The sequence below is a fragment of the Myxine glutinosa genome, chromosome 9 (assembly GCF_964187855.1).
Source record: "Myxine glutinosa chromosome 9, kmMyxGlut1.1, whole genome shotgun sequence".
In the NCBI taxonomy this organism is placed as follows: Eukaryota; Metazoa; Chordata; class Myxini; order Myxiniformes; family Myxinidae; genus Myxine; species Myxine glutinosa.
The window spans coordinates 137852711-137874398 of record NC_136269.1 but is presented as its reverse complement, the minus strand read 5'-3'; the positions used below and the strand labels follow the sequence as shown (position 1 = coordinate 137874398).

At 47.4% G+C, this 21688-nt stretch overlaps 2 protein-coding genes across 3 annotated transcripts in view; one reads left to right on the top strand and one right to left on the bottom strand.

Moving 5' to 3' along the window:
* The window catches only part of LOC137417209 (dynein regulatory complex protein 1), a 28880-nt gene extending 21991 nt beyond the window's left edge, over window positions 1-6889 (top strand). Inside the window, exon 8 of the mRNA XM_068103025.2 lies at window positions 6558-6889. Within this exon, the coding sequence (XP_067959126.2) occupies window positions 6558-6599 (42 nt within the window). The 3' untranslated portion in view covers window positions 6600-6889. The remainder of the gene's footprint in view (window positions 1-6557) is intronic.
* A 1815-nt stretch (window positions 6890-8704) lies between these two features.
* Window positions 8705-21531, bottom strand: CCNDBP1 (cyclin D1 binding protein 1). 2 transcript variants are annotated; one of them, XM_078784993.1, is made up of 13 exons: window positions 21298-21531; window positions 21019-21150; window positions 18863-18925; window positions 17359-17438; window positions 16585-16666; window positions 14933-15029; window positions 14733-14806; window positions 14443-14519; window positions 14237-14341; window positions 13991-14142; window positions 13832-13892; window positions 13204-13250; window positions 8705-9329 (listed from the first exon to the last, which is right to left on the bottom strand). In XM_078784993.1, exons 2-13 carry the CDS (start codon window positions 21092-21094, stop codon window positions 9224-9226), a joined length of 1020 nt encoding a protein of 339 aa, XP_078641119.1. In that variant the 5' UTR covers window positions 21095-21150; window positions 21298-21531; the 3' UTR covers window positions 8705-9223. The 2 variants fall into 2 exon arrangements, with proteins under 2 accessions (XP_078641119.1, XP_078641120.1); XM_078784994.1 differs by having other exon boundaries at window positions 21250-21476.
* Window positions 21532-21688: the final 157 nt, after the last annotated feature.

Genomic DNA, 21688 nt, shown 5'->3' with positions numbered 1-21688 from the left:
CTTTTAGTCGAACGTCAGGCATTGACAGCCGGTTCGTGAATGACTTACACATAAACGTACCCAGTCTGAATGGTTATATTCCCAGTCAATGGTGAATCTGTGAATGTCACGGGTAGAAAGTAGAAACCTGCATGTCATTTCCTCATCTATCTATAATTCCAGTAATCTCTGTATGTCTGTATGTCTGTGTGTCTGTGACCGCTGTTTATCGACAACCACGGGTCCGATATACTTGAAACTTGCCAGGTATATTGCTGGGGACCCGAGGATGTGCCTTTTCAAGGTTTCATATTAATCGGACAAGTAGTTACCGAGCTATGTCCAAAAAACGATTCAACCAATCAGAGAGCAGCGAGTTATCACGTGTGCCGAACGTGGCGAACAGACTCTGCCTCGGACGGCACATTTGAGAGCGTATTCATTTATTTCACGTTGGCAAACTATGTTGCCGCTATGTTGGCGTTAAACTATGTTTTAAAACTAATTAAAACTAATTTGCGATTCTTTCGCTTTCCTGCGCGTTTGTGCACGCTATGGCGATTTCTTTACCAAACTCCGCAAGCCGTTCGCTTTGGACCAAACCATTTCATGTAAATAGAGGGGGGGGGGGGGATTGTCACCGTACTCGCAAGCCGTTCGCTTTGGACCAAACCATTTCATGTAAATAGAGGGGGGGGATTGTCACCGTACTCGCAAGCCGTTCGCTTTGGCTTTGCGAATGGACCAAACCATTTCATGTAAATAGAGGGGGGGGGGGGGGGATATAATTTTAGATATATATATAGTACGGGCACGCCCTAGTTCATTTAAATTCAATATCTCCATTTTCATTCCAAACAGCATAATTCCCATCACACATTAATACTATAACAAAATACTGTGTTAAATGACGATTGTATTGAGATATTATCAAACCAGCCCATTGTCGTCATCTGTTCACTTCTGGATTTGGAGCATCTCTGTATGGAGTCGATTTTTGAAACCTCCTACCGACCTTACAACATCTGCTGGGACCCCAAAACGTTCCACATAAGTTTTAGCGGGGCTAGCCCCAAAACTGAGGGAGTAGTTTGGGGAAGGACGGATGGACGGACACTCCTGTTTTATTATATAGATATATTGTAGACTGGCACTGTAGGTATCAATGATACAGTGCATTCAGAAAGTATTCAGACCCCTTCACCTTTTTCACATTTTGTTATGTTGCAGCCTTACGCTGAAATCGTTTAAATTCATTTTTCCCTCATCAACCTACACTCAATACCCCATAATGACAAAGAGAAAACAGGATTTTAGAAAGTTTTGCAAATTTATTAAAAATAAAAAACTGAAATATCAAATTTACATAAGTATTCATACCCTTTGCTATGACACTTGAAATTTAGCTCAGGTGCCTCCCATTTCTCTTCATCATCTTTGAGATGTTTCCACACCTTGATTGGAGTCCACCTGTGGTAAATTCAATTGATTGGACATGATTGGGAAAGGCACACACCTGTCTATATAAGGTCTCACAGCTGACAATGCATATCAGAGCAAAAACCAAGCCACGAGGTCGAAGGAACTGCCTGCAGAGCACAGAGACAGGATTATGTCGAGGCACAGATCTGGGGAAGCCTACAAAAAAATCTCTACTGCATTAAAGGTTCCCAAGAGCAGTGGCCTCCATCATTCTTAAATGGAAGAAGTTTGGAACAACCAGGACTCTTCCTAGAGCTGGCCGCCCGGCCAAACTGAGCAATCGGGGGAGAAGGGCCTTGGTAACAGGTGACAAAGAACCCGATGGTCACTCTGGATGAGCTCTAGAGATCCTGTGTGGAGATGGGAGAAACTTCCAGAAGGACAACCATCACTGCAACACTCCACCGATCTGGGCTTTATGGCAGAGTGGCCAGACAGAAGCCTCTCCTCAGTGAAAGACACATGGAAGCCGCTTGGAGTTTGCAAAAATGCACCTAAAGAACTCTCAGACTGTGAGAAACAAGATTCTGTGGTCTGATGAAACCAAGATTGAACTGTTTGCCTTCCGTCCGGCCATGCTGCCATAAAGCCCAGATCGGTGGAGTGTTGCAGTGATGGTTGTCCTTCTGGAAGTTTCTCCCATCTCCACACAGGATCTCTAGAGCTCAGCCAGAGTGACCATCGGGTTCTTGGTCACCTCTCTTACCAAGGCCCTTCTCCTCCGATTGCTCAGTTTGGCCGGGCGGCCAGCTCTAGGAAGAGTCCTCGTTGTTCCAAACTTCTTGCATTTAAGAATGATGGAGGCCACTGTGCTCTGGGAACCTTCAATGCAGCAGATTTTTTTGTAGGCTTCCCCAGATCTGTGCCCCGACACAATCCTGTCTCTCAGCTCTGCAGGCGGATCCTTCGACCTCATGGCTTGGTTTTTGCTCTGATATGCATCGTCAGCTGTGAGACCTTATATAGACAGGTGTGGGCCTTTCCAAATCATGTCCAATCAATTGAATATACCACAGGTGGACTCCAATCAAGGTGTAGAAACATCTCAAAGATGATCAAGAGAAATGGGAGGCACCTGAGCTAAATTTCAAGTGTCATAGCAAAGGGTATGAATACTTATGTAAATGTGATATTTCAGTTTTTTCTTTTTAATAAATTTGCAAAACTTTATAAAATCCTGTTTTCTCTTTGTCATTATGGGGTATTGGGTGTAGATTGATGAGGGAAAAAATGAATTTAAACGATTTCAGCATAAGGCTGCAACATAACAAAATGTGAAAAAAGTGAAGGGGTCTGAATACTTTCGGAATGCACTGTATATGTTAAGGTCATACAAGAGGACTGATCATCGTCAGTGACAGATGGAATGTGAATGAGGAGGGGCTTTTATGTTTTATTACAGGAAATGCAAAGAGGGGATGACAGTCAATTCTGAACAATTTTCACCACCTCAACATTGTTATTTTTTTGTAGGTGGGGTGGGAGAGGGAAGCAAAATTGGGAGGTGAGAACAATTGGTGGAAGAGAAACACATAGGGGGAAAGTGTGTGAGGCAGGAGTGGTTCGAAGGGGTCATGATAAACGTAGGGAAGGTATGCAGTATTCACATGGAATTATGGATCATTTCCAACTGAATTATTTCACCGAGATCGAGTATTCCAGGACTCGATAAACAAATCAAATAACATCGATGCAAGGAACCAAAAATGATTCTAACTTGGAAAATGGTCGAAGAGGCACCAGAACTCAAAGTGGACACCGATGGTAAAATGGGCACTAATTGTGAAATTGGGGCTGATGGTCGATTTTGGTGTGGCAGCTGAGGGGGGGGGGGGGCATGTAGCATTGGGATTCTCATGTCTGTGCTACTTGTGAATGTCTGGAGTTGTAGAGGAACCCTGGGGTAGGGTTTAAAATGGAAAGGGCTTACCTTGTGTAGCTTTATTGGTTACTTCCGGCTCTTTATTTAGAAAGAAGAACAGGGGGGTTATTATAGACAAATTCTAGCCATCTGGGGATAACTGATTAGGTGAAAGCTGATTGGTTGTTTCGTCCAGTCACAGGTAAGAGACGTGGTGTGTTTGTGTATGTTTATACAGTATATACAGTCACGTGAAAAAGTAAGTACACCCCATGTAAAGTTTTGACTTTTTCAACATATTACCACATACAGCTATTTGATCTTCATTTCAACAATATTGATAGATAAAGGTGATATAATATAACAAATATCATGAAACATTTACATTTTGTAGTCCATTGTGTAATTTAAATCAACATAAATGCAAATTTCGCATGTGGAAAAAGTAAGGACACCTTGGCTCTAATAGGTGGTATTGTCCCCTTTGGCAGAAACAACCTCAAGAAGGCGTTTCTTATAACTGTCTACCAGTCTCTGATATCGACTGGGAGAAATTTTTTCCCACTCCTCCATGCAGAATTCTTTCAGCTGTGCGATGTTTGAGGGGTTTCTTGCATGCACAGCACGTTTCAAATCCCCCCACAATATCTCGATGGGATTTAGATCCGGGCTTTGACTTGGCCATTCCAGAACCCTCCATTTCTTTCTTTTCAGCCATTCCTTGGTGGATTTACTGGTACTAGGGCATGCCCGTACTATATCTATATCTAAAATTATATCCCCCCCTCTATTTACATGAAATGGTTTGGTCCATGAAATGTTTTGGTCCATTCGCAACGCCAAAGCGAACGGCGAACGCTTTACATGAAATGGTTTGGTCCATGAAATGTTTTGGTCCATTCGCAACGCCAAAGCGAACGGCGAACGGCTTGCGAGTACAGTGACAATCCCCCCCCCCCCCCCCTCTATTTACATGAAATGGTTTTTATTAGTTTTAAAACATAGTTTAACGCCAACATAGCGCCAACATAGTTTGCAAACGTGAAATAAATGAATACGCTCTCAAATGTGCCATCCGAGGCAGAGTGTGTTCGCCACGTTCGGCACACGCGATAGCTCGCTGCTCTCTGATTGGTTGAATCGTTTTTTGGACATAGCTCGGTAAGTAATTGTCCGATTAATATGAAACCTTGAAAAGGCACATCCTCGGGTCCCCAGCAATATACCTGGCAAGTTTAAAGTATATCGGACCCGTGGTTGTCGAGAAACAGCGGTCACAGACAAACAAACAAACAAACAAACAAACACACAGAGATTACTGGAATTATAGATAGATGTTTAGGGTCATTGTCATGTTGCAAGGTCCACCTTCGGTTGAGCTTCAACTTTCAGACAGATGGCCTCACATTATCCTCAAGCACCCTCTGGTACAATGAAGAATTCATAGTGGATTCTATGATGATGAACTGCCAGGGCCCTGATGCAGCAAAGCTGCCCCAAACCATAATATTTCCACCACCATGCTTTACAGTTGGTATCAGGTTCTTGTGGTCAAATGCTGTCTTTGGTTTTCGCCAAACATGTCTTCTGGTACTGTGGCCAAATAGCTCTACCTTTGACTCATCTGTCCAGAGCACATTGTTCCAGAAGTGCTGGTCTTTGCCTCGGTGTTCATTGGTAAACTTTAGTCTTGTCCTGATGTTCTTTCTGGACAGCAAAGGTTTCCTCCTGGCACACCTCCCATGTAGATAAAATTTGTGCAGCCTCTTTTAATGGTGGACTCATGCACTTTGACATCAACAGTGGCAAGAGCTGCCTGTAGGTCCCGTGATGACATTCTGGGGTTCTTAGAGACTTCTTTCAGCATCTTGCGGTCTGCTCTCGGGCTGAACTTGCTGGGGCGGCCTGGCCTGAACAAGTTGGCAGTTGTTTTGAATCTTCTCCACTTGTAGATGATCTTCCAGACAGTCGAATGATTTATTTCAAATTGTTTGGAGATCTTTTTAAATCCCTTCCCAGACTCGTAGGCATCTATAATCTTCTTTCTGAAGGCCTCAGAGAGCTCTTTTGATCTAGGCATGGTGACACCACACACTTCAACACCAAAGAGAAAACCAAACGAAATGTTTGAGGTTTAAATAAGACAGGTTCCTCCAAGATCCTCTCTAACGATGTTCTAATCATTTGCACCTGAGCTGGTGCACCTGATTCTAATTTTAGGTATTTGAAGTAGTGATAAATGTAGGGGTGTACTTACAGTTATAAGAAACGCCTACTTGAGGTTGTTTCTGCCAAAGGGGGCAATACCACCTATTAGAGCCAAGGGTGTACTTACTTTTTCCACATGCAAAATTTGCATTTATGTTTATTTAAATTATACAATGGACTACAAAATGTAAATGTTTCATGATATTTGTTATATTATATCACCTTTATCTATCAATATTGTTGAAATGAAGATCAAATAGCTGTATGTTGAAATATGTTGAAAAAGTCAAAACTTTACATGGGGTGTACTTACTTTTTCACGTGACTGTATATATATACAGTATAGGCAAAGGAGAAAATGTATCATTCGAGCTGATCAGTATGTCTGTGACATGTGACGGATAGTCGAATTATTCTATTTGTCGACATTTTAACTGATTTTTCAACAAAGTCTTTTTAATACTGTCACGGTTTTGTTGCTAAGTTGATCCAAAGCTCATGGAGGAGTTTGTACATAAATAACACGTTGTACAAAAACAGCAGGCAGTGTACTTTGCAAGGGCATCCGTAGACAAAGGACAAACACACATTGTATATGGTGCTGTTTTATTCATACATGGGTCCACAGGCAGGTGTTCAGATGGGAACATGGACACACCAAACCACAAATTGTACAAATATGCTTCGATGCTCAGCCATGTATTTCCTAATGAAACCTCATTCTTTTTGTCTTGCTTTCGTTGAACAGTTTTGGTAAAAACCTTAGCAGGGCGACACTTCACAAAACGATGTAGTCCGACGATTCCTCTTTTCAGTGTCATTCTTGGGAACATTACACCATCATGTTAGTCATGGCAGGAATACACACAGTTGTATTGGACACACATCGACAATCAATCGCTCTTAATATTGAACGAGTTGTACTTGTACCGGCAGGGATTGTAGAACATCTACCTAAAGTTATGCATTATCATCCCAGGTAAATCATCAGCAAATAACGCTCTCTTTTGTTCACTTCTCTCCGCAGGCCGATGTGGATTCAATCGTCACACTGTTTCACCGTTTATAACTTATCATATGTTTTATGCTTTGCCCTTTAAATTTTTTGCCCTTTAATTTTTTGCCCTTTTGCCTTTTTTAATATTATCAAACATTCAAAATGTGACTGAATTGAATATAAACCTAATACTCCTAAAAATAAAAACTAAACGTCTTTAGCTCCTCTCCCATGGAGGTACAGGGTAAATACTAGCACAGTATGAGCACACATAGTACATGTGGTACGTACATGTTACCAATGCTTTAACCATGGCTGTACACAGCAAACGTTTGATGCCATTAAATACATGTACACAAAGTAAAATGATCACGATGTTGTTTACTTTATATTCAAAAGGCTACCTCATTGCATGGATGTAGAGGTTTTTAAGAGTGGTTGCCCAAGGCCCAGCCAATGGGTCACAAAGTTACCTTGCAAAAAAGGTCACGCATTCACGTTCCCAGACCGTCAAACATTTCCTTACAAAGTCCAGGGGAATGTTGAGCCGTGTACTTTCCCTTGTGGGTCAGAGCTCCTGCATCCTCACGTGATCCCTCTGTAGATTCAGGACTCCTCGTATCAAAACGAGGTAAGTGGTTATTTTTGTTGTTCATTATGTTTGATTCATCTGGTGTTGGCTTAGCGGTTCGGGTGCCGGCTTGGGATCCTAGGATCCTGGGTTCGAATCCCGGTCGATCCCTGAATTAACGCCAGGGGGGTTGACTCAGCCTGTCATCCCTCCGAGGTCGGCAACTTGAGTACCAGTTCACTGGTAATTCCCTGTGTGTCGCAAGAGGCGACTAACAGGGTTGGCGGCATGAAGGGCATCCAGCCATAAAACATTGCTTCAAAAAGGGGACCACGGTGCCCAAAAAAGGCCAACCCCTGCTTTGCGGGGAAAAATGACCTCCAAAGATGGTTCATTATGTTTGATTCATCATGTCCATATTTTGTTGTTCATTATGTTCAGAAGGCCGAATGCCTCAATTCAGTGTTTGCTTCCAACGCTTGTGTCCATCCTTTCCTGTCATACCCAATTGCTCCCAGACTGTCTTGTGCGCCTGAGAAGGTGGACAAGCTTTTATCAACCTTCAAGTCTTAACTCGACTACTGGAGCAGACGGCATCAGTTCACATGTCCTAACAAACCTGCTCCGCTGGTCTTGCACATCCTCTCTCTGCCCTTTTCACCCTGTCATTTGTGCTAGGTCATCTTCCATCTGCTTGGAAATCCACCAACATCACCGCATTATATAGAAAGGGTGAAAACCTGAACGCCTTACCTGCAGCCCCGTCACTTTACTTCCAATTATCAGCAAAGTCATGGAACCCATCATCGCAATTCACATGAAATACTTCCTTTTCTCCAACAACCTCATCTCAGATCACAAATTTTGTTTCAGACCAGGTCACTCCATCTTTAACTTTAGCCATCCTATTGGGAAACTTAAGTCATTCAAACTCCTGGATCTCACTACCAGCCATGATCTTTCTTGGGCAAACCACATTTCAACGTTGGCCTCCAAAGCCAGTCAGCGACTGGGCATCCTCCGTCGTACAAAGTCCTTCATCGGCACACCTGAACCCTTGTCCACCCACAAGGCCTTCATTCTCAGCTTAATGGAGTACTGCTCTCCGTTCTGGGCTGGCTCCCCTGCCTCACACCTTGCTCAGCTTGACGCTGTGGAAACCAAGGCTTTCAAGATCATCAGAATCTCTCGTGATGAAGCCGAGTCTGTAGGCCTATCACTTCGCCATCGCTGATAGGTCGGTGGTCTCTCTATCTGCTGCCACCTCCTTTCTGGTCTTGCACCCTCTGTAATTTCTGGGCATTGTCGTAACCCCCGACCCTCAAATGCAAACAATTATGATGATGATGAGGCTAAATGGACACAATCATTGCCACCTACTGGGGTTCCAGGGGCACAGAGAGTAACCAAAGGTAAGCTCTATTATGTGCCAGGTGACCAAAAAGGTGATTCCATCATTACAAGACCAGGTTTGCTTTCATAGTTTAGTTCGATAGGCCTTAAACAAACCACACCAACCGGCATAGTTCTCTTTTTTTTGTTGTTAAACCCCCCCCCCCCTCCCCCCTCCTCCTCAGAATGATGTAATCACTGAAAAACACCAATCTTCCAATTCATGGAAATGGTTTATTTAGTGCATTTTGATCAATATAAATATCAGGCGTTTTCAACGATCAAAGGTCATTCAATCTGTATCCCACGATGGAATGCACCTTCCATAGCCAAACACACCACGCCGAGACAACGGCGCTAAATATTTCCAAACATTATTCGTGTTGGCCAGCAAGCACTCTCTTGTCCAAGTTAAAACTGATGAAAAAAAATCACATCCAGCATGAGGAACGATGACATTTCTGGAGCGATGACATTTCTGGAGCGATGACATTTCTGGAGCGATGACATTTCTGGAGCGATGACATTTCTGGAGCGATGACATTTCTGGAGCGATGACATTTCTGGAGCGATGACATTTCTGGAGCGATGACATTTCTGGAGCGATGACATTTCTGGAGCGATGATATTTCTGGAGCGGCAACCCCTGGCAGTAAGAGCCTGCCAACCGGTGGGACATGCACTGATCAATGAAACGTGCATGAGATGACAGAACGAGGAAGGGTCGCCATGCTCAGGGACAAGAAGCCAGTTGAATGAGCTTCTCCAAGTCGTGGCTGATGGACAGAAGCAGGATGCTCACCCAGGGACGCTTCTCTTCAGGGCAGATGTGGCTAAACCTGAGGAGGAAATGGCAACACACACTTCAGCTATGTCTAACATTACGGGTCGAGTGAAGTAAAGCTTGGGATTGGGAAAATGTGGTTTGTTTAAGGGAATGTATGAGGGACAGGAGGTTCTCGTGTGCTCGCAGATATACTTAACAGCTTTCTTCACCAGAAGATGCCAAATACAGCGCGTACTTAGCACGGAGTTCGAGGCCATAAAATCTCACCCATAATAGGGAAAGGATGTAAAATGACAATTGGGCATTCTGAGGCAGCATGTGAATTAGAGAAAGGTTCGACGTCAAAATAGTAAATGAAAGGTAAGGTGGTCTTTGACAAACTTCATATAATTATTTGAAGAGATGACTCGATGTGTGAAAATAGTAGTGCTGTCGGTTTCGTTTGTCTAGATTTGCTGAAAGCTTTTGATGGGGTTTCACACAGGTTTCCACCAGCTAAGGTGAGAACAAGTTGCAAAGAGGGAATTGGACCAAATGGGAATGCAAGAAAGAATTTGGGTCCACTTCTTCTTCGTTCGTGTGCACCACAACTCTGCGACGCAGCATCATTGGCTGTGGCGCTGAAGCCGCTGATGCAAATCCCTCGACTGGTGAGGGCAAGAACTTGGAAGTTGGCCATGGTGCCGGGCCTGCCGGTGATAGCTTGCGTGCCTGCTCATGGGATCTTTAACGTCCACCAACTAATGCCGGCAGATGGGACGCCCATTTAATGTCCACCCAGGGGATGGCACACACATTTATGAATCGCCCTGCCTGTAAAAAATCGAGATGGCAGTTTATAGCTGGGTCGGGATTCAACCCCAGGCTAGACAGCTCAGAGGTAAGTGTGCATACCTCGAGGCCACCCTGTCAGCCCAATGGGTCCACTGCTGTTTGATTAATTATAGGTCGGTAAGCACAAGGCAATAGGAATGGGTAGAAACAGTAATGACAGGGATTCTTTTATTAATGGGTGGCAGCTCAGGAAAATATTAAGTTATAGTACTAAAAGGGGGAAAAAAGTACTCAAGCAGTTTGTGCAGCGTCACAGAGTGATGAGTAAAGCAAAGATAATTTGGATGCATCGGGAGAGAGAGGCGTTATGGTACAGAGTTGTGCAGAGGTCGAGGTAGGCCACATCTAGAGTCGTACATTCGGTTTTGAACACTTTATTATAGCGTATGGCTGTGTCAGGGAAAGTTCAGCATCGGGAAACGAGAATGGTTCATATTCTACACCTGTCAGGTGTTAGTTACGAGGAGATTAGAAACAAAAATAAAAGGACTATTTAGTTTACCTATTACAAGGTGATATTGTAGAAATAATTGAAGATATTAAAGGGAATGGGCAGAGTGGATGTAAATATATTTTCTTTTTGAGAGAAAGAGCACTTGGTACAGTATGAAGACCTCAGTGAGAGTAGAAGAAGAGAGCAGAGGAGAAAGCATCAGCTGACAATAGGCATCACAGATGAGGAAATACTGGGGAATGGGAGAGGAATGGGAGAACAGACACAGAGTCTCTTCAACAGACGAGAGGATAATGGGATGAAGGTGATGTTTTAGTTTCTAGTTTTAAACTATTTCAAACTGCAACGAAGATGAGGGGGGTTTTTTTTTTTTTTTGTATACTGAATCGAGGCTCGTGAAAGAGCTAGAAAAATAGCTCTCCTCTAATAGCACCTCTAAATAGCTCTAATATTTGAACTCAGGGGGGCGTTTTGTAAACTTTACGAGGAATGATACGAATTGAGATAATGTATATGTTCAAAAAAGGAATTGTATATTTCCCTAAGAGGCACAAGGAACAGGGTAGAGATTGCTGGGAATTAAGGCAGGTACAAAGTGTCAACTCCAAGCCTGGATCTGGTGAGGTTTCATCAAATGAAAAAAAAGGAAAACCTCAATCATAAACTGGAAGGAAATGGTTATGGCACTGCCACAAATAAACGGGGCCCAGAGTCGATGGCACCGCCACTAATAAACGGGGCCCAGAGTCGATGGCACCGCCACTAATAAGCGGGGCCCAGAGTCGATGGCACCGCCACTAATAAACGGGGCCCAGAGTCGATGGCACCGCCACTAATAAACGGGGCCCAGAGTCGATGGCACCGCCACTAATAAACGGGGCCCAGAGTCGATGGCACCGCCACGAATAAACGGGGCCCAGAGTCGATGGCAACGCCACAAATAAACGGGGCCCAGAGTCGATGGCACCGCCACCAATAAACGGGGCCCAGAGTCGATGGCAACGCCACTAATAAACGGGGCCCAGAGTCGATGGCACTGCCACCAATAAACGGGGCCCAGAGTCGATGGCACCACCACTAATAAACGGGGCCCAGAGTCGATGGCACCACCACCAATAAACGGGGCCCAGAGTCGATGGCACTGCCACCAATAAACGGGGCCCAGAGTCGATGGCACCACCACCAATAAACGGGGCCCAGAGTCGATGGCACTGCCACCAATAAACGGGGCCCAGAGTCGATGGCACCGCCACTAATAAACGGGGCCCAGAGTCGATGGCAACGCCACTAATAAACGGAGCCCAGAGTCGATGGCAACGCCACAAATAAACGGGGCCCAGAGTCGATGGCACCGCCACGAATAAACGGGGCCCAGAGTCGATGGCAACGCCACAAATAAACGGGGCCCAGAGTCGATGGCAACGCCACAAATAAACGGGGCCCAGAGTCGATGGCAACGCCACAAATAAACGGGGCCCAGAGTCGATGGCAACGCCACAAATAAACGGGGCCCAGAGTCGATGGCACCGCCACTAATAAACGGAGCCCAGAGTCGATGGCACCGCCACGAATAAACGGGGCCCAGAGTCGATGGTACCGCCACTAATAAATGGGGCCCAGAGTCGATTGTACCCCCACCAATAAACGGGGCCCAGAGTCGATGGCACCGCCACGAATAAACGGGGCCCAGAGTCGATGGCACCGCCACGAATAAACGGGGCCCAGAGTCGATGGCACTGCCACTAATAAATGGGGCCCAGAGTCGATTGTACCCCCACCAATAAACGGGGCCCAGAGTCGATGGCACCGCCACGAATAAACGGGGCCCAGAGTCGATGGCACCGCCACGAATAAACGGGGCCCAGAGTCGATGGTACCGCCACTAATAAAAGGGGCCCAGAGTCGATGGTACCGCCACCAATAAACGAGGCCCAGAGTCGATGGCACCGCCACTAATAAACGGGGCCCAGAGTCGATGGCACCACCACTAATAAACGGGGCCCAGAGTCGATGGCACCGCCACAAATAAACGGGGCCCAGAGTCGATGGCACCGCCACTAATAAACGGGGCCCAGAGTCGATGGCACCGCCACTAATAAACGGGGCCCAGAGTCGATGGCACCGCCACCAATAAACGGGGCCCAGAGTCGATGGCACCACCACTAATAAACGGGGCCCAGAGTCGATGGCACCGCCACTAATAAACGGGGCCCAGAGTCGATGGCACCGCCACTAATAAACGGGGCCCAGAGTCGATGGCAACGCCACAAATAAACGGGGCCCAGAGTCGATGGCACCGCCACTAATAAACGGGGCCCAGAGTCGATGGCACCGCCACTAATATACGGGGCCCAGAGTCGATGGCAACGCCACTAATAAACGGGGCCCAGAGTCGATGGCAACGCCACCAATAAACGGGGCCCAGAGTCGATGGCACCGCCACGAATAAACGGGGCCCAGAGTCGATGGCAACGCCACTAATAAACGGGGCCCAGAGTCGATGGCAACGCCACCAATAAACGGGGCCCAGAGTCGATAACTGTTACATGTGTTTACCATAATATTCTAGTAATGCATGAGGTATAGGTATCCACCTCTTCAAAAAGTGGATCTATAATGACGTTTCGCTGCTACTCACCTCATTATGTTCAGAACATTTTTGAGTAAATCCGCAAGTTTCTCCGCCTTAAAAGAAAAAGAAAATTTATATTAAAAACATAAAACCACCGCATCTTCAATGTGTAAAACTTAACTGAATGTGAACCCCATAATTACAAGAACAAGAGTTTGCTTCTGGGTTCTTCAGCATTCCCAAATTCTTCATTATTTATAAGACTAGAACGACACTCTGGAAGTTTCCTGGTCCAGGCTGAACAGTTTACGTTTTGTATTCCACTGAAAGGCCGGATCTGGATCCATACCTGAACCAAAATCTAAGCGGCTTGTCCATGTCACCGAACCAACTCATCCACCAAGTTTCATCCGAATCCGTCCAAAACTTTGAGATATCCTGCTATATATACGTAGTTTTTGGCCCCATCTCTCAATGGTGAAGAAGTCTTTACACCTTCTCGGATCCGGATTCAGATCTTCACCAAAATCGAATCAATTCATCAATCAAAGGGAATTTACCCACACAATGTCAATAACCCCACACACTGGGAATAAATAAATAATATATCGGACCATACTCTCCCTGCCCCTCACTAATCTTTCAAAGAGCAAGGAAAACGCATGCAAAGCCGATTGGATGCCTGGGGACGTACGTGTTGCCTGAGATCGCTGTGTTCCACAGGTGGATAAATGCTCAGCAGGAAGTCGTCGACACTGAGAATTGGGAGGATAAAATAATTACGAGTGGGAAGTAAAAAGGACATGCTCTGCAGCCAATGAGAGTACAACGTGGCATACTCATGTCATCGCACCTGGCGCTGAAGGCCCGAGCTCCGTCCGCAATGTCGTCGAGCTGGGCAACGCAAGCCGGCTCATTTGCACGGCCGTACTTGCGGACCAAGTGACATAATCTCCGCAGCGTGTTTTTGACCATTTGGACGAGGCTCAAGGCAGACATCATAATCTGGGAATGGACAGTTATCGTGTCGGACAGATTCGGAGTTGGAGCTTTGGTAAAAAATAAATAAATCAATCAAGAACAATCATGGCATTCTTACCTGCCTGTCGCTCTCCGACAAGTACGTTTCCTGGTTATCTTGCGTTTCAATTACCAGTCCATTTAGAGAGCTTACAAACTGCTCCGAGTCATTTTCTTCCTGCACCTTTGGAACAAAACTCCGGTTGTAACCAACTGTGCCTTCGTTAAGAGATTATACCACACGCACAAAAGCCACGCACACTCTCTCACGCCAGGGTCACGTACCAGCCTGAACTCATTAATGGCATCCTGGACGGTGTCCAACTGATCCTGCAGAATTTCCAACAGTGCCTCCATATTGTCTGCAAGCACAGAGCATCTTTGTTAAATAAAGTCAAATGAGCGCTTCCACAAGCCTGCTGGTCTGGCCTACACATGGCGATATAGTCCACACCGTGGTTGTCTCGCTGCCCTCGGTGAATCAACTGCACAATATGGAGTGAACGTTACCCCTGCAGTGCTACTTACATCCCACACACTGATTAAAATAAAAAACATGTGTGCTTACGGCCCACCTCTGGGAAGGTTGACAGACTTGTCACAGGCCTCCCAAACGCTCCCAGTGTAAGCAAAGTGGCCCTGTGTATGACTGGGTCAATGTAAAGAAAATGCACACGTCATCTTTTTAAAGTTACAATGTCAACACATATTGAGGTCTGATCCATTCGTGATATGAGAAAACAGGAAAGAGACAAGGAGGTGCCAGTTCTCTTACCTGTGATGTGGCACGTCACAAACAGACCCCAGGAGGCGCAATATACCTTCCACCATGTCAACCACCGCTGTGCGAACTCTCTTTTGTAGTGTTAGCCCTACCACGACAGGCAGCATGAAGACACAAAACCAACATCCTCCCAATAAGAAGTGCCCACAATATCATTTACGAAGAGTTAATTTGTTATATTAACGTAGAGGCCTTTTATCCCTCTATCTCCATTCTAATTTAATCGCTTTACACTCAGTCGCTGGGACACTCCGTCAGACCCTGGTACGCTCCCGTCAGACCCTGGGACGCTCCGTCAGACCCTGGGACGCTCCGTCAGGGCCTGCGACGCTCCGCCAGGGCCTGCGACGCTCCGCCAGGGCCTGCGACGCTCCGCCAGGGCCTGCGACGCTCCGCCAGGGCCTGCGACGCTCCGCCAGGGCCTGCGACGCTCCGCCAGGGCCTGCGACGCTCCGCCAGGGCCTGCGACGCTCCGCCAGGGCCTGCGACGCTCCGCCAGGGCCTGCGACGCTCCGCCAGGGCCTGCGACGCTCCGCCAGGGCCTGGGACGCTCCGCCAGGGCCTGGGACGCTCCGCCAGGGCCTGGGACGCTCCGCCAGGGCCTGGGACGCTCCGCCAGGGCCTGGGACGCTCCTCCAGGGCCTGGGACGCTCCTCCAGGGCCTGGGACGCTCCTCCAGGGCCTGGGACGCTCCTCCAGGGCCTGGGACGCTCCTCCAGGGCCTGGGACGCTCCTCCAGGGCCTGGGACGCTCCTCCAGGGCCTGGGACGCTCCTCCTTGGCCTGGGACGCTCCTCCTTGGCCTGGGACACTCCTACTTGGCCTGGGACACTCCTACTTGGCCTGGGACACTCCTTCTTGGCCTGGGACACTCCTTCTTGGCCTGGGACACTCCTTCTTGGCCTGGGACACTCCTTCTTGGCCTGGGACACTCCTTCTTGGCCTGGGACACTCCTTCTTGGCCTGGGACACTCCTTCTTGGCCTGGGACACTCCTTCTTGGCCTGGGACACTCCTTCTTGGCCTGGGACACTCCTTCTTGGCCTGGGAGACTCCTTCTTGGCCTGGGACACTCCTTCTTGGCCTGGGACACTCCTTCTTGGCCTGGGACACTCCTTCTTGGCCTGGGACACTCCTTCTTGGCCTGGGACACTCCTTCTTGGCCTGGGACACTCCTTCTTGGCCTGGGACACTCCTTCTTGGCCTGGGACACTCCGTCAAACCCTGGGACACTCCGTCAAACCCTGGGACACTATTTTCCGTTTCCCCCTCACTTCTCTACCTTCCTATCCTTCTTTCTTTCTCAATTGCAGTTTTTGCACTTACCCGCCCGTCAGTGCATATAGGACTAAAATATTTTATTGTTCTACTGTGGAGGAACTTGTACAAGAATCAAATGAAAAACATAAATGGATGGTCCATTTGCCTATTTGGAATTCCCATCTGAATAATGTTATAACCCAAGGTTCAAATCTCATGTCATTGACTAATCTTGCACATTCTAATAAGTTATGTTTATTGTGCACTGCCTCCTAATTTCCTAGTCCTGCACGTAATACTTGTTCAAGCTGACACACAACCCTTGGCTCACCAAAGGAAAAATTTAATAACATAAAATAAAATAAAAATCAAGCAGACAACTCACCGAGAGGCTTGGGAAAACTGAAGAAGATGATTGCAGCACCTTGCACTGCCTCCACCAGCAGGCCCGTAAGAGCCTTGAGGGTCTGCAACGTCACAACATAACCTCAGTAGTACCACCACTCACTGATAACAAAATATTAAATCCCACATCCTCCTCCTCCCTCCTTGTAACCTCGTTACTTGGTGTCAGCGACACAGAATTCGATTTTTCATTGGGTTCTTCTGCAAGCTTTTCCATGGTAGAAAAGAAAAACTAGAATGGCACTCCGTAGAACGCATACCTCCGCTACGCTGAACAGGTTACGTTTTGTATCCCACCGACCCCACTTTTGTAGGGCGGATCTGAATCCGGACGTGAACCAAAATCGAATTGGCTTGTTCGTGTCACCCACCCAACTCGTCCACCAAGTTTCATCATAATCCGTCCAAAACTTTTTGCGATATCTTGCTAAATGTCGTTTTCGCTCCACCTCTCGATGGTGAAGAATCAATTTTATAGAAAAAAAAATTAAAAAATTCTCGCATCCAGGTCCGTATCTTCCACAAAATCGAATCGATTCGTCCTCGTCACACACTCAACCTGCCCACCAGGTTTTGTCCGAATCCGTCTCTAACTTTGAGATATCCGGCTCACAGACAGACAAATAGATTGGGGTGAAAACATAACCTCTGTCCACTGTCGGTAGCGGGGTAAAAACATGAATTTCATCCTTTTAATTTAAAATCGTTATTTACATTTAGGGAAGTTTAACTGTTTGTACATTTCCAACCTTACCTGGACAGAGGGTAGTGAAGCCTGAGAAAAAGCAAGACTCAATTTTGTGGCTTCTTGGGAGACAGCCTGGAAAGACGAGCCTTATAGGAAGGAGATAGACAAAAAGGTCAGTTAGCCACGCACCAGGCACAGATGTCCCACCAAGTACAAATCCATCTGCGTATGATGGACGAGGATCCTGGCATGTCTCCGAGTCGCAAAGTTACGTGTCGAGACCGATCCGAGTTCAAAAAAATATGCGAATCAAATTAAAGTTGAGAAATACATTTTTAATTACCGGTACCTCTAGTAATATGAAGAATGACCACATTGTGGTCTCAGCCTGCGCCAAAATCCGGTAATGGGCCAATTGGGAAACACACGTTTAATGAGCTATTAAATAATTAACTCAACACCTCTCATCCATGTCACCCTCCCCACGGTTATATCAGAACGAGCTGGTTCGTCACATGGTCGCGGAGTGTTTAACCGCAATATGGAGCCGTTCAAAAATTACATAACGCTATTTTTTTTTTTTTTGTCATTTACATGACGTAACGCTCGATTACCATGCGATCTGACGGGCATGATTAAACATTATTATTATTCGATTTTTATGGGTCCCTCATCATTAATAACACTTGACCCAAACAAAGCCAAAGGAAATCTGACGTAACAAACCCAGGCAGTGGATAATCAAGCCTACGGACCTGATGTTTTAGGCCCACCAGAAAACAAAGATGGTGGCCATATTATTTCAACTTGGTGCCATGGTGGGTGGAGTCAAAGGACAAATGTGGATGGGGTCTGGCTGCTGTTCGACCAATGGGAGCACATTTCAAAAATCGAACCCCAACAACAAACAACAACAACCACACGGAGCTCTTGCAGACCTGCGACAACAAAGGAAGCCATGGAGTTATTTACAACACTTCTCCTAAGCTGTCGAGCCTGGGTTTGAATCCCGAACCAGCTACAAACGGTCACCCTGGTGTTTCACACGCAGGCTAACTCGTCGATGTGCGCAGTCCCTCAGATGGACGTTAAACTGGGCATCCTGTCTGCCGACATTAGTTGGGGGACGTTGAAGACCCCACGGTGTCCTTCGTGAAAAATAGGAGAGATCTCCGGCACCTTGAACAAATTACAAATAGCTGCTCGAACCTACAGAGGGGCACTGCATCAGTGCCACAGCCACTCAGGCAATGATGTTACCCCACAGCCTTATGCTGCATACCGAAGAAGAAGATTATTTACAATGCTATGCAAAGTAGAGGACTTCTCCACCCCAACCAGTTAAAATTTAACTTTCAGCAGTTAAATTAAATAAATTATATCCAAAGTCTGATGAGTACGAGTACATTAAACTTTCCCAGCCATCTTGGCATGCTGATGAGGGCAAGTTCCAAGCAGTTGTACAACACTGATGCAAGCACTTCCTCGCTCGCATGGCCCTGCACACTGGCACTTTTGGCTGGCGAACAGTGCATGGTACTGGTAAAAATGAGGAACATCGTTTACATACCCAATCTTTGCCAAAACTGCTGCAGAATGAAATGTGGTGTCAATTCAGCTGCTGTCTCTCCATCTGCACGAACAAGTTGTGCACATTGTGTTTCAAAAAGTTTACATTTCTCATCAGTACGGGACAGTCGGCATTTTTACACCTCTTAATAAGAGGAAAACCGCAAGAACAACAGTTAAAGGGGTTGGGGTGGAGAAGGATGGGGTGAATGATGAAGGGCTTAGGGTGAGGAGGAAGGGGTTGGGGTGAAGGAGAGAGGGGTTGGGGTGGAGAAGCAAGGGGTTGGGGTGGAGAAGCAAGGGGTTTGGGTGGAGAAGCAAGGGGTTGGGGTGGAGAAGCAAGGGGGTTGGGGTGGAGAAGCAAGGGGGTTGGGGTGGAGAAGCAAGGGGGTTGGGGTGGAGAAGCAAGGGGGTTGGGGTGGAGAAGCAAGGGGTTAGGGTTGAGAAGGATGGGGTGAAGGATGAAGGGCGCTTAGGGTGGAGGAGGAAGGGGTTGGGGTGAAGGAGAGAGGGGTTGGGGTGGAGAAGCAAGGGGTTGGGGTGGAGAAGCAAGGGGTTGGGGTGGAGAAGCAAGGGGTTGGGGTGGAGAAGCAAGGGGTTGGGGTGGAGAAGCAAGGGGTTGGGGTGGAGAAGCAAGGGGGTTGGGGTGGAGAAGCAAGGGGTTAGGGTTGAGAAGGATGGGGTGAAGGATGAAGGGCGCTTAGGGTGGAGGAGGAAGGGGTTGGGGTGAAGGAGAGAGGGGTTGGGGTGGAGAAGCAAGGGGTTGGGGTGGAGAAGCAAGGGGTTGAGGTGGAGAAGTAAGGGGTTGGGGTTGAGAAGGAAGGGGTTGGGGTTGAGAAGGAAGGGGTTGGGGTGGAGGAGAAAGGGGTTGGGGTGGAGGAGAAAGGGGTTGGGGTGGAGGAAAAAGGGGTTGGCATGGAGGAAAAAGGGGTTAGGGTGGAGGAGGAAGGGGCTGGGGTGGAGAAGCAAAGGGTTGGGTGGAGAAGCAAGGGGTTGGGGTGGAGAAGCAAGGGGTTGGGGTGGAGAAGCAAGGGGTTGGGGTGGAGAAGCAAGGGGTTGGGGTGGAGAAGCAAGGGGTTGGGGTGGAGAAGCAAGGGGTTGGGGTGGAGAAGCAAGGGGTTGGGGTGGAGAAGCAAGGGGTTGGGGTGGAGAAGCAAGGGGTTGGGGTGGAGAAGCAAGGGGTTGGGGTGGAGAAGCAAGGGGTTGGGGTGGAGAAGCAAGGGGTTGGGGTGGAGAAGCAAGGGGTTGGGGTGGAGAAGAGAGGGGTTGGGGTGGAGGAGAGAGGGGTTGGGGGGGGGGGAGAAGAGTGGTTGTTAGGGTGGAGGAGAGAGGGGTTGGGGTGGAGGGGAAAAGGGTTGGGGTGGAGGGGGAAAGGGTTGGGGTGGAGGGGGAAAGGGTTTTGGTGGAGGGGGAAAGGGTTGGGGTGGAGGGGAAAAGGGTTGGGGTGGATGGGGACATGGTTGGGGTGGAGAAGGAAGGGGTTGGAGTGGAGAAGGAAGGGGTTGGGGTTGAGAAGGAAGGGTTACGGTGGAGGAGAGAGGGGTTGGGGTGGTGGAGAAAGGGGTTGGGGTGGTGGAGAAAGGGGTTGAGGTTGAGGAGAAATGGGTTGGGGTGGAGGAGAAAGGGGTTGGGGTGGAAAAGGAAGGGGTTGGAGTGGAGAAGGAAGGGGTTGGGGTGGAGGGGAAAAGGGTTGGGGTGGATGGGGAAAGGGTTGGGGTGGAGGGGGAAAGGGTTGGGGTGGAGGGGAAAAGGGTTGGGGTGGAGGGGAAAAGGGTTAGGGTGGAGGGGGAAAGGGTTGGGGTGGAGGGGGAAAAGGTTGGGGTGGAGGGGGAAAGGGTTGGGGTGGAGGGGAAAAGGGTTGGGGTGAAGGGGAAAAGGGTTGGGGTGGATGGGGACATGGTTGGGGTGGATGGGGACATGGTTGGGGTGGATGGGGACATGGTTGGGGTGGATGGGGACATGGTTGGGGTGGAGAAGGAAGGGGTTGGAGTGGAGAAGGAAGGGGTTGGAGTGGAGAAGGAACGGGTTGGGGGTGGAGAAGGAAGGGGTTAGGGTTGAGAAGGAAGGGAGGGATTACGGTGGGACGTGTGGTGGAGGAAAGACCGAGAGCGAAAACTATCGTTATTAATATGATATCGCCAAAGTGGACAATCAAACCTTTGATCTGTATTAATGTGGTTGATAAGGTATTTCTGGAATCCTCCAGCACCGCTTTCAGGTCCACGTCCTCCATACCTTTATGTTTACGACACCTCGAAACCGCAGTCACACGTACAACTCCACCGAACTCTACAACAGGACCCATAGCATAAGCATAAGCCGTATATTAATTTCGACACAAACTGTCAAAATGCAGAGGAAACTGCACAACAAACATGTCTTACGTACTCGACCTGACGATAGTCGATACGTCACCAGAAACCAAATTAATTTTACCTGCTACTCGAGTCCGATCATTTCTCCAAATCGGTTAAAATGTATGTTCAATACACCATTGGACGAAGGCAAATTAACAGAGACTCCAACCACTGTTTCCGTCGAAAGGTCTTGGAGACCGCACAACAAGCATGCCTTACGGAATCGACGTTACGAGAGATTCTCGGAGATTCCTTGCGGTGTATTAGTTTAACACCATTGGGTTCATGTCCATTGTTTGACAAATGACAACTCAATGTTTATCGCATTCTAATTAGATATAGATAGTTGTGTAGTATTAAAATTATGCAAAGCGCTTAAATAAATTAATTTTACTCCTCGGAAACGTAAAAAAACTCGAAGTGTAACGTATAAATATTTAAGAAAAGTTCACTAGTTATGCTTATACACC

Bases quoted from the DNA above. Each gene is read 5' to 3' on its own strand.
- CCNDBP1 (XM_078784993.1), bottom strand. From the start codon at position 21,094: ATGGAGGACGTGGACCTGAAAGCGGTGCTGGAGGATTCCAGAAATACC. The intron at 14,807-14,932 runs GTAAGAGAACTG...ACATTGACCCAG, and splicing joins TGTGACGTGCCACATCACAG to TCATACACAGGGCCACTTTG. The intron at 9,330-13,203 runs GTGAGTAGCAGC...TTTCCTCCTCAG, and splicing joins AATGTTCTGAACATAATGAG to GTTTAGCCACATCTGCCCTG.